The 16,840-nt window shown below is 45.5% G+C and overlaps 1 protein-coding gene across 2 annotated transcripts; it reads right to left on the bottom strand.

Moving 5' to 3' along the window:
- Positions 1–49: 49 nt before the first annotated feature.
- Positions 50–16,245, bottom strand: CHAF1A (chromatin assembly factor 1 subunit A). 2 transcript variants are annotated; one of them, XM_049808011.1, is made up of 15 exons: positions 16,070–16,245; positions 15,164–15,214; positions 14,107–14,930; positions 11,448–11,504; positions 9,080–9,321; positions 8,414–8,474; positions 7,802–7,870; positions 7,176–7,399; positions 6,484–6,652; positions 6,199–6,279; positions 6,024–6,113; positions 5,531–5,792; positions 4,439–4,926; positions 2,066–2,159; positions 50–545 (listed from the first exon to the last, which is right to left on the bottom strand). In XM_049808011.1, the coding sequence occupies exons 2-15, from the start codon at positions 15,210–15,212 to the stop codon at positions 448–450; spliced, it is 2,808 nt and encodes a 935-aa protein (XP_049663968.1). In that variant the 5' UTR covers positions 15,213–15,214; positions 16,070–16,245; the 3' UTR covers positions 50–447. The 2 variants fall into 2 exon arrangements, with proteins under 2 accessions (XP_049663968.1, XP_049663967.1); XM_049808010.1 differs by lacking the exon at positions 16,070–16,245 and adding an exon at positions 15,683–15,878.
- Positions 16,246–16,840: the final 595 nt, after the last annotated feature.

Raw genomic sequence — 16,840 nt, 5'->3', positions numbered from 1 at the left:
TAAAGCCTGCTGCTGTTCTCTGTAGCAAGTAAGACCACAAACAGGATGATACAGATAGCATAAATTCAAATATAATTGTACATCATTTATACCCAAGGCCATGCTATACATTATGAACAGAGTAATTCCCCCAGTGGCATCACAATAAGCTTATTTCAAAATCTCTGCACTAGATTTAGAGATAACTTACTTAGATAACTTCCATTACAAAGAAGTATCAAAATTTCAATAATGCTTTATTAAGGACAGATTAATATGCAGTATTTTTAAGCTAAAAACTAGAACTAAAAATTTAAGCTGCCATCTGGTCTGAAGCAGAACAAAGTGCTGTCTTCTCTTTACAAGAAATACAGAATACTTGCAAGTATCTTGTTCAAAGATACACAAGGTTTAAAATTTTCTAACTCATTCTACATACATACAGAGAAGTTAGTAGGCATTTAAGTCTCAAACTGTATTAGATGGGCTGACCATGCTGGTGTCCTGATGAGCAGCTCTTGTGCCACAAGATTCTGAAGCTGTTTCAGCAACTGCCAACATAGAATCTGCAAAGTAGAAAGTGTGTTGGTTTGGGTTGGGGTTTTTTTTTTTGCTTGTTTTTTTAAACATCCTCATTAATCTAGAAGAATTTGACTACTACATGCTTTATCTACCTTAGCTTGTCTACCCATACCTGTTGCAAGTCTCCTTTTCAATTCTATTTAAAAACTGGTTTTAGTATTGGGTTAACATCAATCCAGAATAAAAATCATTTCACCATAAAAAGGATCTTCATAACCTTTTCAGTGCTTTAGACTCAGGCAGAGTTAAACAAATACAGCTGCATGTGTGTCAACAAAGCCCAAGGAAGGCAAGCTACTGAATAGCATCCCCACCCTCAGAACAAGAGGTTACAAACCTGAAGCAAGGCTTTCATCCCACTGCAGTCTTGTAATAAGCAAAAGCCGTTTAAGATTAAATGCAAAGCTTCTTGTCAAACAGTTAAATTGTCTGTTACGGAAGGCGAGAGGAGGAATGTAGCACCAGCTGAGATAGAAAGGAGAACCCAGATATGTCTAGAATGGGTCAAACACTCTATAGAATTTAAGGCTTTGGGAATATGCACGAGCCCTTCTCTATCAATTAGAGGAGCTGCCCAACACAAAAAAACCACTTTCCTTAATTCAGGTTGTGCCAGTAGCATTATGAAAGAGCTCTATTGTGAGAGCAGTAAGAAAGGGCTTGGAGGTTTTGAAAGCGGTTTAGAGGAGCTGAATGCACATCATGTGGTTGGTGTTAAGTCATTGATCTGTATGATCAAGTATGTATAGTTAAAACCTCACTGAGATGAAAGGAGCCGCTCCACATCCTCATCCCACTGTTTCTGAATCCGTAGCCTGAAAGGATATGCTATAGCAGTGGAGATTTGAAAGCCATTTTCCAAGGGATAACTGGGACACAAATATAAGCAACTGCTTAGATTCTAGAGAAGAGCTGCACAGTGTTGATCAGAGCCCTCACCTGTCAAACATCTAAGAGCTTGGTTATTATCTGCTGTTATTTCCTTCAGAACAGACAATTCAGCATGCACCGAAGACTTCGAGAAGGCAGCAGAGGGGAAGTTATGCTCCAGACCTTGTCAGTCCTGGAAGGGCTCTGAACATAAGTATGCACGCCCCAGAGACCAGCCCTGCTTGGCAACATTTACCAATAGTTAGTAGATCTGCTGATACCGACCCCAGTGTTCACTTTTCTTATCAGAAAAAAATAAAAAGGAGGGGGAAAGGTAATACTGGCAGCCAAATGCTAGTCACAAGCACTTTGCACTATTTAGTCAACTGGTGGAAGGAGGGAAGAAAGGGCAAGAGCAGGTTAGGAAGACCATAAAAAACAAAGAAGCATCTAGAATAAAACATAAAAAAGCAGAGAAGTACCTAGAATAAAACATCTCAAGAGAAGAGCACAAGGCTTGATGAAAAAGTGGCAGAAAAACTGCAACAGGTTTAGCCACACAGTTCCCACTGTCGTACTCTCCCTTGTAGGAGCGAGCACCTGCCAAGAGACTGCTATTGATTTATTTTCCTACCTTTGCCTGGCTGTACATCCACAATCATGCAGTCATCATCTTCCTCATCTTCCTCGGTGTCTGCCTGAAATCCATCCATCTCCACAGCTTCAGCCTTAAGGGGGGAAAAAAAAAAAAAAAGTATCAGCAAGCTGACAGTGCTGATGTGCAAGACCAAGCACAGTCAGTGCTGTGAAGGACAACACTAGGGACTTTTCCCAGTTAGGACTCACAGCATGGTCTGATCAGTCAGGCATTTGGGGGGACAGGGGGGACGGGGGATAAAAATCAGCAACCCCTGGCTTCAACAGACACTGACTTTTGATAAAAGGCCTCATCTGCAATGGCACATACAGCAGGAAGCATGCCAAGCTTCTGCTCCAAGATGTTTCACTATTACACAATGCGATGAACAGCCTACACATCGAAAAGTCGGTTCAAACCTTAATTGAAAACTGACTCAGTTTTGTTGGTTTTTTGGAAGGGAAATTCTTCCTCCTCTGCTGATTATTTTGGATGCTTTCTTCCTTCTGAAGATGGAAAATGACTTTTGCTTGTTGAGTTGGTAGCATGTTCTCCCCCCAAAATCCTCCTCATCTTTGCCAATTAGCTTTTATTCAGGGAGGGGCAACAGTTCTTCCCTTCGTGACCTTATTTGCTGTCATGGGAGCAGCACAAACTACTCACTTTGAATTGTAAAAATGAATACAAGAAGTGATGCAAACTGAAGTTGCTCAGTATTGAACAGCTGCAAATGTTTTTGGGTTTTTTCCCTCCCCGACTGGAACGGTGGAATGAAAATCTCAGACCTAGAACCTGGTCCCTACCCCTACAAGCTGTTCCAAGAGAAGACTAATGAAAGATGTAAATTTAAAATAAGTCACAGTTTTCAGATTACGTACTCCCCTCCTACACGTGTGCAGGTACTGCCCACTTCAATACTGCAGCTTACATAAGAGCACCTTCTTTTACACGAGTCCTGGCGCAAGCTTCATGGCAGAGTAACACGTGCTGGGGGTAGAGAACCTGGCAGCCTTGACCTACCAGCCTCGTTCCTAGGCTCTCCCCAAGCTCCAGCCTCGCTTGACAGGAAGGACAGGATCTCAATACCTGAGCAGTGCTGATTTAGATGTCAGGCATGAAGGGCTTTCAGGACTCTGACACCTTTGCTCTGAGCTGTGCTGCACCGCACCTCACAAGGGCAGCTTTAAGATGCTTTCGAGAGCTTCGAAGAATTCAGGCTGGTGATGTAATTCTACTAAAAGCCTTTGTTTTGCTATTTGTGCTCAAGTAGTTGGTTATAAGCAGAATTCCCAGTGGGCACCAAGCAGAGATTTTTATCTCTGCCTTTATTTAGTGTGTAAGAAAAAACCCAAGCAGATGGAGTTTGGGGGCTGAACAGCTTCTCACAAGTCTCTGATCCCTATCAATACTTGAGTGCAGAGCTTCTTCAGTAGAAAAGCCAAAGAAGCCAAGAATAAAGTGGGAATGAAAAGCACAAAAAGCCTTGCCTGTGGCTTCTTTCCTCACCCCTTTGTCCACAGGGGATGAGGAATAAATCCACGGACAGTGCAAACCCTGTCCTGCCTGTATGTTTGGAGGCAAACAGTTGATAACACCAAGGTTCAGGATCTAAAGCCTGACTGTCTTAAATGCATGACAGAGCATCACATAGCTAAAGCACCCATCGCACACTTTTCAGTCATCCTTTTGGATGATTAAGCTCTTAATACTACCTGTGGTTACCCTCAACAGCAGAAGCAAACAACAAGACGACCACAACAAAGCTTAGAACTGGAGTAGCAACTACTCCAAATCCATCTAATTTTGTTCCTATGAATTATTATATTTTTAAACTAGCTCTTGAAATTCAGCTTTATGTATGACAGTATAAGCCAGAGACTTTACAGACTATTATGGGTTGAGTTGCAGCACTTACGAACCACATTTAATCAGTACACATGCAACTGATGTAAGTCACCAGCTCAGGCTATACATCTGGCAGCCATACACACACATAAAAACCTGCATACAAATTATATACAGCTGTAAAACCAAGGCCAAACAGACACTCAGAAACTATTCACAGCTTGGATGCAATCACTGCCAAATAGCAGAAAATGGAAGAACAGCAGGAGCGCAACATTTCAAATGGAACAGACAGTCCAAGCTGGAGACACACAAAAGAAACCCATCTCTTTAGAGTCACATAATTTCACTCCTTTCCCTACAAAAAGGGTCTTTTTGTGTGAAGGACAGTGTCTGTAGCTTAATATTTTGACTCTGCTCATCTAGGCCAATCTGGGAACCATGCCAGGACGCTCGCCTACGGAAGACGCACAGCTACATTCCCATCGTTCTTTATTAGGGAAGAGCACCGCAACAGGAACTCACCTGTTCAGCATCCCGAGGCCTTTTCATGAATTTAGTGATGGACATGCTTCCGGTGGACTTCCTCTTTACCGACACGGGGGTGGTCTGCAGGACCGCCACGCCTGGCACGCTGCCACCCTCCTCCTTCCCTGAAGAAGGGACTTGGGTGACGTAGTTCCATTGACAAGGGACGGGGAGATGCTCTTGATCAAAACTCTTCAGCACCTCCGAGTGGACATACCAGCACATCCTATATTCAGGTCTCTTCTCGTACACAGAGTTCTCGGAAATGATTCGCTTTAGCCTGGCTTTGGAAGGGACACCGCTGTCCTCACCAACAGGCGTCTGCGGCCGGGAGGTGTGAGGGCTCGTGGGGCTTGTGTCGCTACAGTCGGCAGCTGCAGTCACATCACTGAACAGTCCTTGCCGGCAGCACTCCTGGAATTCCTGGATGATCACTTTGCTCCCATTCACGTTGCCATGCAGCAGCGGCAGAAGCTGGCCAAGGACTGCAGAGAAGAAAGGATGCACAAAGATTGTGGGGAAGAACTGTTTAAAGGTTGAGAAAAGCCAAGCTGACGTAACTGATCAGTACATACGGTCCAGAAAGAGGACAAATAGGCTGAGATTAATTTTAGATATGGGATAGTAACAGGAGCTAAATTTGATGTAGAAAAGTTACCCCCAATAATAATGATCCCCCTGAAGTGAAAGCTTCAACCCCTGTTCTAGCCTTCATGTGCATTATTCTCATCCTTGTGTTAACCAGGTACAGGATATACTCAGTACTGAAGCCTGTCACACAAACGAAACAATAAATGGGTCAATGGGCTTGAACACTTTCAGTAAGCAGGCCTAAATTTGAGTTTACTGAAGTCTTGTTGGCTTCATTTCCTAGATAACTAGAGCAAGACGTTTTGGAGAGTGTAACTAAGGCCATACTTGGTGCAATGCCAGAAAACTCCTTTCCAAGAACTCTCACAGGGATGCCTTGGATTTCAGACTTGTCATAAACAAGTCATTCTGAATGTGACACTCAATACAAAAATCTATTCGCTCCAGAGTGGAGTACAACAGTCCATAAGTACAATTATTTAGCCCTTCAGGTCTTACTTTGCTGATCTTTTGCTCTTTTTTTGCTACATTTCTGTATCTGCTGTTCTTCCTCTGCAACAGGTGAATCCAGGATACACGCTGTGAACTGCTGGAGAACCTTTAGGTCCGCATTCGTGCTGCTGTCATTTTCTGCGCTTTCCCAGACACAGCCCATTTTCACAGGCTGTAGAACATGGAACCTCTTCCCCTTGGCTATCAGTTCATCCCATTCCTTTGCTTTCAGCTTCTGACGAACCTTCTCATTCTCTGGATCGCACTCCTAAAGCCACAGGCGAGAAAAAACTCGATACATCCATTCCAGGAAAAACAAAAGGTTTTTAAATGCAGCTTTTTAGCATGTTCCCTGAGCTACAGAAGTCTGCTTCTGAACCATGCAGATCTGAGATGGTTATATCACTGCCAAGACTACACGCTTTCTTCCTCTGCCAATATTTATTACATGATTCACTGGAAACAGAGATGGAAATCCAGTGACACCTAGTTCACTTACTTCTGTCACTCCTTCATCTTCAGATAGGTACCCATGGGGTACAAAAAAGCCATCGTCATCATCTTCATCCTCTCCCTCCTCCTCATCATCCTAAAAATAAACTCTGCTTGTTAGAAATTACACTGATAAATGCAATTGGTTCAGAAAGCTATTTTTCAGCATGTGGAACCCTTACCCCTTCACTATGGGAGAGACTTTCTCCTGGTTCCTCCTCTTCCCATTCTTCATCACTATCTACTTCATAGTCCAGTAGTTTCTGGAAGAAATGCCAACATGCCATTTCTGTAAATAATTTGAAAGCATGATACCAGACCCCATTCAGGGTTTCAAAACTCAGTAGCAACAGGGAACATGCAAGTGGATCAGAAAACCCAGAGAACCAGTGAACTTGGCCAACCACACATCCACTTCAAGAGCACGAAGAAAAAGAATCCAACTACACTGCCTGTGAGGTGCTTACACTGTCCTTTGACCAAGGATTCCTGGGACGGATCATAGTGGTTTTCTTGTTCCATGTGCCCCAGTATGCAGGACGGTGATTCTCACAAAACTGCAGAAGTTTCATTCTACCAAATTTCCCCCTTTCAGGAACAGCATCTGTTTTGCAGTTATCCACTACCACGACATCACTGTTAAAACAAGAGACCATCTTCAGTACTTACAGAACACTTCCCTGCTGCTTAGGAAAACTTACTATAGAAAGCTTCAGTTCAGCCACAATACCAACCCAGAGCTTGAGTTCATTAGAATAGGCCCTCCTGATGTGCTTGCAAGAACATGGGTTTCAGACAAGCCACCCCCCTCCTTAACTACAACCCTACAGCAGTTCTGTTTTAGTTATTGGTATGTTTACTTTTTAAAACTATCAAAAGACAAACACCACTAAGGCCACTAGCGTCCAGTGCTGAAAGGCAGCTGCCTGAAGCACAAGATTTCCCATAGTGAAGGATTTGAGAAGCGTTGTATGGAACGAAGGAAATCTAGATTATAACGTACTGCTCCCCGTGGAAACAATTCTCATACAAAAGGAGTATTCAAAGAAAAGCTCCATCATTCCATCATCTCCAGTATTAGAATAAGATGATCTCAAAACCATTCTGCAGTTCATTACATAAAAAAAAAGTGAAGAAAACCCCCAAAACACAGACTAACCTGTTTACTATGTCAGTGCTGTTACTGACAAAAGTAGGTCCAGTTTTACGTGGTTTACGACACTTTAGATCCCTCAAGAAAGAAACTTCACTATTCTGTGCACGGAGGAGCTTATCCAGCTGGTCTAAGAAGTCTGGATCCAGGGCAATACGACAGAGGGGAGCTAAGACCATGTTCTCCTTAATTTCAAAAGGAGCAAACTTTCCACAAGAGCCAGCAAGAATCTGAAATATTAAGTGAGGATCGTGAGAAACTGCAGCACCAACACAGTCAAGATATACAACAAAACTCAATACCAGGTGCTGAAGTTCAAGTGAAGATTTAAGTTAAGCCCTTCCTATTTGAGACTCAAACAGATCTTCTCAAGGGAATTTAGGTCTTTACAGCCAATGCAGCAGAAGACAGAGCTGAGGTTTTTACTAAAGCAACTACAAAACTCTTTTGTAGTCTCTGCTCTGGTCACAGACATTTTTTTAAATCCTTTACGCTTTTGAAATTAGAAGTAAGAAATACTAATGCTTTGTCCACCTAAGAAGCTCTAAGGGACAGATCAGAAGGATATTGGTGTATTTGTTACAAGACAACTAATGAAAGACCAACAAAACACAGGAACAGCAATACCTCACCTTCGGGGCTTGTGGAGTCTTTGGTTTCTGGAAGAACCTCGTAATTTCTGCTTTCTGTGCATTAATACGCTGAAATCAGAAGCAAAATGCAAATTATAAACACAAAGGTAGGACAAGGCCTTATAATTCAGGGTGAGCTCATGCATGACCCAACTTCAAATCTAGTGAGGTATAAAGCAAAGTTCAGTCATTTACCAGCTCCTGTAACTCAACAGAAAACTAATTGTCTTCTCTAACACAGCTATGTAGATTCCAATGTCATTGCTAAGACAAAGGATAGAGTTCACTCATGGGCACTGAAAAAACAAATGCAGAAAAGACTTTAACAGGTAAAAGCAAAGACACCAACATGCACGGAAGTAACAGACAAGAAACCTGCACAATGTAACTGGTGGAGCAGCACCACCAGATCAGATCGGACAGGCTGCATCCCAAATGGACGTGCTCACTCCCAAGTGGCACCAAAGCAGGGTGCGCTGCCTGGAGAACCACAGTAGCTGCAGGAGTCCCATTGCGAACGGCTCAGCAGCTGTCAGCAGGGTGCCAGGGAGCCCATTAACATCATTTCACCATAGCAGAAGAATTTAGAGACAAGCTAGAGAAAGCATTTACCTTTTCCTCCTCTCTTAACCGTTTCTCCTCTTCTTTCTTTCTCTTCTCCTCGAGTCTTGCCCTTTAATATAAAGTTCTTTTTAATTGTCACAAACCATGAAGTGTTTATTTGCACTGCGGAAGAGGTGAGAAGCTCCAGACCTTGACTGAGACCCCATCATGCTAGGCAAGAAGATAATCTATCAATTTCACCAAGGACCATACTTGGTTAAGCATACAGAAGACTCTCTTCCTTCCTTCTAGAGCAAACATTGACCTGTTTAGCCACAAAGTAGCTAGGCTGCTTCAAGTTGCCCTCAACACCAGGAAAGGGTATTTATGGTATTATCAAGTTACAAGCAACTTCCTCAACAGACAGGGCACCAGTGCCAGCAAATTGCAAGAGTACAAGCAAGACTGGTCATGAAGGGAAAACTCAGTAGAGCATGACAGCTCTTTTCAGCCATTTCAAATCAGAAGCCCAGGTCAGCCTGCAAGCAAAAAGTGCTGCTGAGACTAGGGTCGTGTATATCCAGTCTGTCAAGTGCTTAAAACATACCCCGTGACAAAGAGGCACATGCTGTTTGACCAATATAGCCTCTAGAAGGGACAGTTAAGGTGGGCATGAAAAGGTGCTCACACCATTACACGTTATTCCCCAGGACCTGTGGAAACCAAGCCACTTACTCTAAAGCTTCCTGCCTCTCCTTGCGCTTCTCCTCCTTCACTCTCAGCTTCTCAGCTTTTTCCTTTTCTTCTTTCTCTTTCTTTTCTCTCCTTTCTTTCTCTTTCAACTCTTTCTCTTCTTCTTTCTTCTTCTTCGCCTCTTCCTTTGCTCGCTCTTTTGCAGCTTTTGCTTCTTCTTTCAGCCTTCCCTTTTCCTCCCTTTCTGCTTGCAACTTCTGCAGCTTGTCGGCACGCTCCTGATCCTGATTCAGAAACAAGCCATCAAGCAAGCTGTCTTTTTGTACACAGTAATAGCTGCTGGCATAAAAACTTGAGTAAAATAAGGACTTCATTTCTTCAGCCGAGATACTAGAGAAGATTCTCGCATCAACCCAGTGCTTGACCTGCAGCATCATTTCTAGCTATCACAGGACACAAGGTTATTAACCACAGCTACCTTGTAGTGGCTCTCTGAAGGCATTAATTGTTCTTTTCTCCTAACAAATGGAGGCGTTTCTATTTTCTAAGCATCAAGGGAAGCTTTGTATTCTACTTGCTTTACATTTGAGTCATCTTCATTACCGTTGTAGCATCATGGAAAATTATACAGGAATTAAAAAAATGTAATAATTTTAATTTAATAGAAGATTTCAGTTTGTTTCCAAAATACTTTCTTTGGAAATACATACCTCATGAGCTAAGCTTTCACATCAATGCAGGGCTACCATGGAATAATTTTGAAAAGTGAATTTGAGCTGATTTTGCATTATAAACCGCTAAGTGAAAAACATCATCAGAAAATCCTATCTCAGGCAGTAATGCAAGTCTCCAAACTCTGGATTGTGCAGCTGCTTTGTAAGACCTGGAGCTCGCAAAGAAATTGTCACTTGTGTTAGTCCGTGTTAGATAATCAGACAATACCAGGAGCTCTAAGCTTCTTTAAGGGGCACTGTGGGAACAATGGGGGGAAGATTACATTGGAAGTGTTGCTGTTCACAGTATTTCATCCCAAAGCAACTGAAATTCTCATTATGGGTCTACTAACATAAAGGAGAATGCAGCACGCTTACTAAAAAATATTGCAAAATTAAAGAAAGATAGCTTCCGTACATTGTAGGCATTGGTGACTTCACCAGGAAACTAGGGTACGTCTGCGCTCAGACATACAAATATCCTCACTGTGTATTTTCAGTTTCGTTTTATTTATTTCACATCTCTTCTTGGCAACGTCAAGACTTACTGAACAGTGTCACAATGTACAAATAACTGCAGAAGGCAACCAGCATACAAAATGGTGCCAATGGTAAAAAACCCAATACTGTCAGAACTGAGTCATGGTAATCAGTGAAAATTTACTGGGTAGTTTGGAAAATGGTGTGAAGTTAACAGCAAGATTGGCGGGTCTATTTAATTTTTAGTGTAATAAAGCTTCCATTCTCATCTCTCCCTCACATTACTACTATTTTTAACATACGTATAGAATGGAAGAACACAACAGATTGGACTTCTATATGGGGCGCTGTAAAAAGCGAGCATCTCGGGAGCAGGCTCAATCACACAGAGCTTATATAAAACACACAACAGTACCCTACCAACTTTATAAACTAGTTACTAAGAAACACAATAAGAATTCATAAGCACAGGCCTTCCGAACTGCAGTTAAAATAACATTCAGTTTTCCAGCAGGCAAATCCCACTCATACAGCACTGACTGTTCAAGAACTCCATGTGATCCATCAGCCTCCTTTATATTTAGCATTTTATGACTGAAAGCAGAACGGACAGCAAAATTATCGCACCGCCTTTTTGTTACGGAACAGAGTTTGCTGACTAGCTGCATTCAAGCAAACAGAGACCGGAGCTTGAGCGTTTCCAGCAGTGACATCCCACAGTTTCTTCAGCAAGCCATAAACACAGCGGCCCATTTGCCTCACTTATTAATGAAAAGCAGACCCTATGTTTTGTGGCTTAAAAGGGGGAAGGGTGAGAATGATGAAGCAGAAACCGACCCTAAATAAAGGGCTCTTGAAAATTTCACTTTTATCTGTCCACTTAGCAGGCTGCACCTACCCTCTCAGGAAGGGTTTAGAAAAAATTCTCAAAAGCATTTTGACAAGCAGTCAGCAACATTTACAGTTTCTTAATCTCTTACCAAAGTGCACAGAAATGCAGTGCAGGCCACCCACACTTCATTACGTATGCATTAAGCAGCTTTGGAACGAGCCAAGTACTTTAACTGCATGCATTAAGATTCTTCCATATTCATCAGTGAGGAAAACCAGGAAAAGAGATGTTCTAAGTGGACTAAGATAAAACGCAAAGGGCTTTGCTTACTATTCAATGCAAAAGCACAGCAGGCTAACTTTCTATGTCAGTGAAAATGCCTTACTCTTTGCAATCGGAGCTTCTCCTTCTCTGCTGAACTTTTGTGGAATTTCTGATGTACCTGGAATTACAAAATGCAAGTTTTAGAAATCGGCATCATCCCCTTTCCACGAGGCACTAAAAGTCTTACAGAAAGAACAGCAAGCTTCATTTGAATGATATTAACGTTGTTCTTGCAGATTAGTATATTCAACAACTTAAGTATTCCTTCAGTATAGGATATCAGAACACAGTTCAAGCATATCTAATCTCACCGATTTACAGTTAAGCCTGAATACATCTAAATGCTTCAGTTTACATTAAGTCCTCTCGTTACTAAGTTTTGCATAAACAAATCCCTCTAGTCTACTCAGTTCTAAAGTATCATTTTCAGGGGAATATCATGTGCAGAAAAAACAAACAGAAGCTAGAGCTGCTCCAAATCATGAGAGCACAACACATTTAATTATAGCAAAGTCACTTTCTTTTGAGTTAAACTTGGTTTGGGTTTTGGTGGGTTTTTTTGCGTCCTACCACTTACTCTTGCTATGATATTTAGATATAACTTCCTGAATACAAGTACTATTATCCATATTTTAATGCCATTTCTTATTGTAATCATAGCCCTCGTGCTCTTCCACTAGTACCAGCACATCAATGCTAAGTTCCCAACAGGTCCACTTCTCATTTCTCTTAGAGCTGTTATTTATAGGGGAAAAAGGGTATTTTATGTTTTAAGAGCACTGTTCCTAGACTGGTCAAAGGCTTAATTTGTCACTATTTCAGCATACTGTGGCTTGGTTTCTTGGATCCCCCTCTTCCTTTCTCCTGCCATTTGCAGTACAAGGTACCACATTTAAACTCTGTGATTAAGAGACTAACACAGACCAACTGCTTTATTTTCTGTACTCAGAGACATTTAAGTTTACACAGTGCAAAGTTGCATCAGGAGATTCTGTATTTACCCGACACAAAATAAAGAGTTCTTTCAACTGGGAGCTTTAGTTTATCAGAGCTGTTTCCACCTAGGAAAACAAACATGCCAGGACAGCCAGCCATACAGGTCGAGGTGCAGACTTCCCATTTTGGCAAGCAGCACACAAGCTATTCCAGCCTTACTTCACGCCACAGGAAACCAATAACTTGTTCGCATTATCGTATTACATCAGGAGTCAAGTACTTTTTTTGTTTGTTCTGCTATACTGGAAATACTTCATGCCTGCTTGAGTCTATGTATTTATTTTAGAGATTGCGAGTTTGAACAGTATGAAAATTGATCATTTTCCTTGATAAGCATGCAGTAGAAGAAATGGAAGACCTGTCACATCATGAGCTCCAAGCCCCAGCTAACTCATCTGTACCTTCTCCAAGCCAGCGATGTTTTTCCTTGCCTGTGGGTCAGTTTGTCCTTTAACCCCAGGGGGATATTTGGTGCATATCTTTAAAAGGCTCAAGATGGCATAAGCAGGAAGACTACCAGCTGCTCCACACTCATTTACCTGAGCCACATACTCAATTCTCCACTTCTGGCAGTGCAACATCAACCCACCCCTCAATACCTTCCTCATTTTCCCCTCCAATAATGTAGCTGACCAAAACAAATGCACAGGACAGATAGTCCAGCCTAACCATAGGTGAGGCTTAGCTACAGTGCACATTCACCAGCAGTGCTCTGCTTCACAGGTTTCACCATGGGCAACTGTGCCCCCCAAGAGAAACTGCCACTGCTCTCTTCCCCAAAAGGGCTGAGCAGTAAACAGGCGTTTGAGGCACGAAAATGTTTCAGCCACCTGTGCATATACTGTTGTCCTTAGAAGCTCGCCCTTCGATACAGCACCCAAAAATCACAGTGTTTTGGGGTCTCTTGGTAGAGCAGAGCTACTAAACTGGAAGATCACAATAAACCAGCTCATTCAGGCCTAATTTTGAGGTGTTCCCTCCTGTGCCCCAGCCTTCCCCTCGACAGCATCGTGCATCTCCAGGAGCATTCTACGTGTGGTGACTCTCCCCCAAAGCGGCTCCCTGCGCTCCACGATGTGCCCGTAACAAGATGGCTGAGAGCACAAGCTCTGTACACCCAGTTCGGAGAGATAGAGGCTCATCCTCCATCCTCACATACAGATCTGCAGTTCCACTGATGCACTGTAGTTTCAACTTAAAAGTGTTTTCTATGACACAGTTGCAGAAATTCAGAGCTAGAAAAGTATCTGCACTGACTGGTACTGGGGTAGCATCCTCTCACAGTAATTATGGCAGCTTCATCAAGGATAGAACACAGGTTGTAAAATGTCGCCTAATGAACAAAACTGCTTTTGGACACTGTTCTTATCCCAATTACCAAAACACTAACTCCCAGGGCATGCACGTCATGAGCAGTTCATAAAAAAATAAAAATAAAATGAACCTGTAACAGCGTTTAAAGTTACATTCACACAATGTAAATATACCAACGGCTCAAAACCAGGCAAGATTTAAATCCTTTAGCTACAGGATTTAAAGGAAGATTGAAAAGGGCAATAATTCAGTTATGTTGTTAATAAATCAACACCACTTCCCATACACTTCTCATGATCTTTGTGAATATCCTATTCATCCTTTTCACTACAAGTGCAGGAAACCATAACAACCTATCTGCAACACAACAGCTTTTAAAACAAACAAACAAACCAAGGAAAGAGACCAACCTTCCTAACAGGTGTTGAGGCAGCTAAAGGACTAGTATTCCTCTTTGTTTCTGCAGCAGGCTGTGCCTCAGGTGAGCTCACAGAGTGAGAGCTTAGTGAGGAGTTGGTAAGTCCAGAGTCTCCTTCGTGAGACGATTCCACGGTCTCATTTTCCGACGTGACACTTCCATCCAGAGAAATGACTTGGGGAGATTTTGCAGTCATAATATCCTCCAGGAGCACTACAGGCATCTTCCCCTCAAAGATGACATCCTTCAGTTCGCTCTGGTTTACCTTTGTGTCTTCCACATTGTCACACTCTGTTAACCCAGAACGTGACTGGATTCCATCTACCAAATCTTCATCTTTATTCGCTACGGCTTCACAGGGTGCATCAGTCTCCATTGAATCGTATATTTGGCTACTCTGAGGGGAATTCAGGCACCTCAGCTGGCTTATCTCTTTTCCTAACGTGCCGTTAGTTATGGCTAGGGATGAAGATGCTTTTGAATCAAAATTAACGTGGTCTACGTCATCACTTAGTCTATGGCTAGAGTCCTTTGTCAGCTCAATAACAATTACAGTTTCATTTGTGTTATCTTTTGTGTTTTTCTGTATAAAATGGTCTAACGGACCCTTTCCATTAACGAGTTTTGGAGAAAAAGTCACATCTGAATGCAACTGGCAGTCATTCTCCACGTTGTCCAGGGACGCATGCGATGCATCTAGGGAGGAATCCTTACCTGGACCAAAACCACTTTGTGAGCTCTTTACTTTTTTGACTTCTGAATCTGCATCGTATTTTTCCTTTGGTACAGGATTCAAGCGTTTGAACGGCAACCGAGCTGAAACAGCAACATTTTATTATTTTAGTCACATCGTACATGTCACTGGGAAGCGATCAAATGGGGGAAGAATCAAATACCAGGATATTTAATTAGTTCTTAAGCACAAGAATTGGAACAGATTAGCCAGTTGAGGCTGGCTAATTACTGCAAAACCAATATATTTCACAAAATCAGATCTGACGCCTTCTTAGTGCACTAAAGGGTGACGGGCGCTCCCTCTGCAGCCTTACCTTGTACGAGCTTTCGCGGAGGAACAGCCGCTTTGTCTCTGCACTCCATGGCTGCAAGAGGGGAAAAAAAAAAAAAACCAAACCCATAATAAATAAACACCCGTGACACATTCCCGGTCAGCTACCTGCTTCCCCGAGATACCCGACCGGTGGCAGCGCCCGACAGCTCTCCCCGAGGCGAAGCGTGGGCACGGACAAAGGGGCCGGGGCGAGCCCCGCCGGCACCCCTCAGGCTGAGGGGATTTTGGCAACCACCGGGCCCGGGGCCGCCGGACACCGGCCCCCACCGAGGCCAGACCGAAGGAAAGGAGGTTGGGCAAGAAGGAGACGGCGGGTGAGGCGGCGGGGAAGGCCCGGGCCTGGTTCCGGGGCGCGGCGGCGACTACCGGGCCTCCTTTGTTACCCCGGGCAGGCCCCGCGCACCCCAACCGCCGCCGGAAACACACCGCGTCCCGGCCCCACCGCCACCCCCGGCTCGGCCCTGACCTGCCACGGCGGAACACGCGACCGCGGAACTACCTGCCGCTCAACTCCGGCGGCGGACGGAGCGGCGGTCGAAGCCGCCGACCACGACCCGACCCGACCCGGCCTGCCCCGGCCCCTCCGGCCCGGTCCCGCCCCGGGGGCTCCCGCTCGTATTTGGCGGGAGCCGGGGCGACCCCGCGCCTCACCGCGCTGATAGGCGGAGCGCCCCCCACGTGACCCGCCCTTCCGCCCGCTCCGCCCCCTTCCCGCCCGCGTCTCGCGAGGAGGGTGGGCGGGAGGCTCGGCGCCCGGCCTCCACGTTGCCTCCCGATTGGCTAACGGTCGTCGCTGACTGGCGGCGGCGGCCGTCAGTCTGGCGCGATGGAGGCCCTGATTGGAGAGCTGCGTGAGGGTCGGCGGGGGGTGCCGCTGGGTCCTTACGCCTGGGCTCGAGGCCTGCCTGCTCGCCGGGCGGGAGCCGGGCCAGCGGCGGTGCGGCCCCGGGGCCGGCTCCGGAGAGGTCGGGGTAGCCTTTCCCCGGGGTAGCCTTTCCCCAGCACCGGGCAGAGGGGCGGAGCCGCCCACCGCGCTGCGACACCGAAGGGCCCGAGCCAGGGCGCGAAATGGCGGCGGCGGCGGCGGCCAATGAGCGACCGCCGCCGGGGCGCGCAGGCGCAGAAAGGGGAGCAGGCGGGTACCGCGAGGGATTCTGGGAGTTGTAGTCCAGCGGCCGCTCCGGGCCCTAGCCCCGGTGCTATGGCGGGTGCTGGGGGGGGGGGTGCACAGGCCGCGCCCCCACGCCGTACCCCGGCTGTCCCCGTGTCCCACACGCTGTCCGCCCCCCCCCCCCAGCAGCCCCGGCTCGGGCGATGCCGGGCCCTTCAGCCTGACAGGGCTGGGGGCTGTGGGTCCCCAGCTCTGCCTGCGGCGCGGCTGCCGCCTCCTCCCCTCGCTCCTCGCCTCTCCTCAGAGACGGAGCTCCCTCAGGTGGTAAAGAGCCAGGGACCCCGCAGGAACGGCCGTCCCCACTATCGCGACAGAGCCGCTCCCGCCCGCCTCTCCGTCGCAACGTCGTGAGGCGACGTCGCCCCGCCGGCAGGGGGCGCTGGGGCACCACGTGGCGGGCAAGAGGCGGCGCTCCGGCCGGCGCCACAGCGCCCTTCTCGGTGGTGCCGGTAGTGCGGCGCTCCGCCGGGCCGGCAGGGGGCGGGG

The sequence above is a fragment of the Accipiter gentilis genome, chromosome 8 (assembly GCF_929443795.1).
Source record: "Accipiter gentilis chromosome 8, bAccGen1.1, whole genome shotgun sequence".
Classification (NCBI taxonomy): Eukaryota; Metazoa; Chordata; class Aves; order Accipitriformes; family Accipitridae; genus Astur; species Astur gentilis.
This window is presented reverse-complemented; position numbering and strand designations above follow the sequence as displayed.

What these genes read in the sequence shown, in the direction of transcription:
- CHAF1A (XM_049808011.1), bottom strand. Translation starts at nt 15,212, where the DNA reads ATGGAGTGCAGAGACAAAGCGGCTGTTCCTCCGCGAAAGCTCGTACAA. An exon ending in CCTCAACACCTGTTAGGAAG is followed by an intron (nt 11,505 to 14,106) that starts GTTGGTCTCTTT and finishes TTGTAATTCCAG; the next exon opens with GTACATCAGAAATTCCACAA. An exon ending in AGCACTGACATAGTAAACAG is followed by an intron (nt 6,653 to 7,175) that starts GTTAGTCTGTGT and finishes TTGTTTTAACAG; the next exon opens with TGATGTCGTGGTAGTGGATA.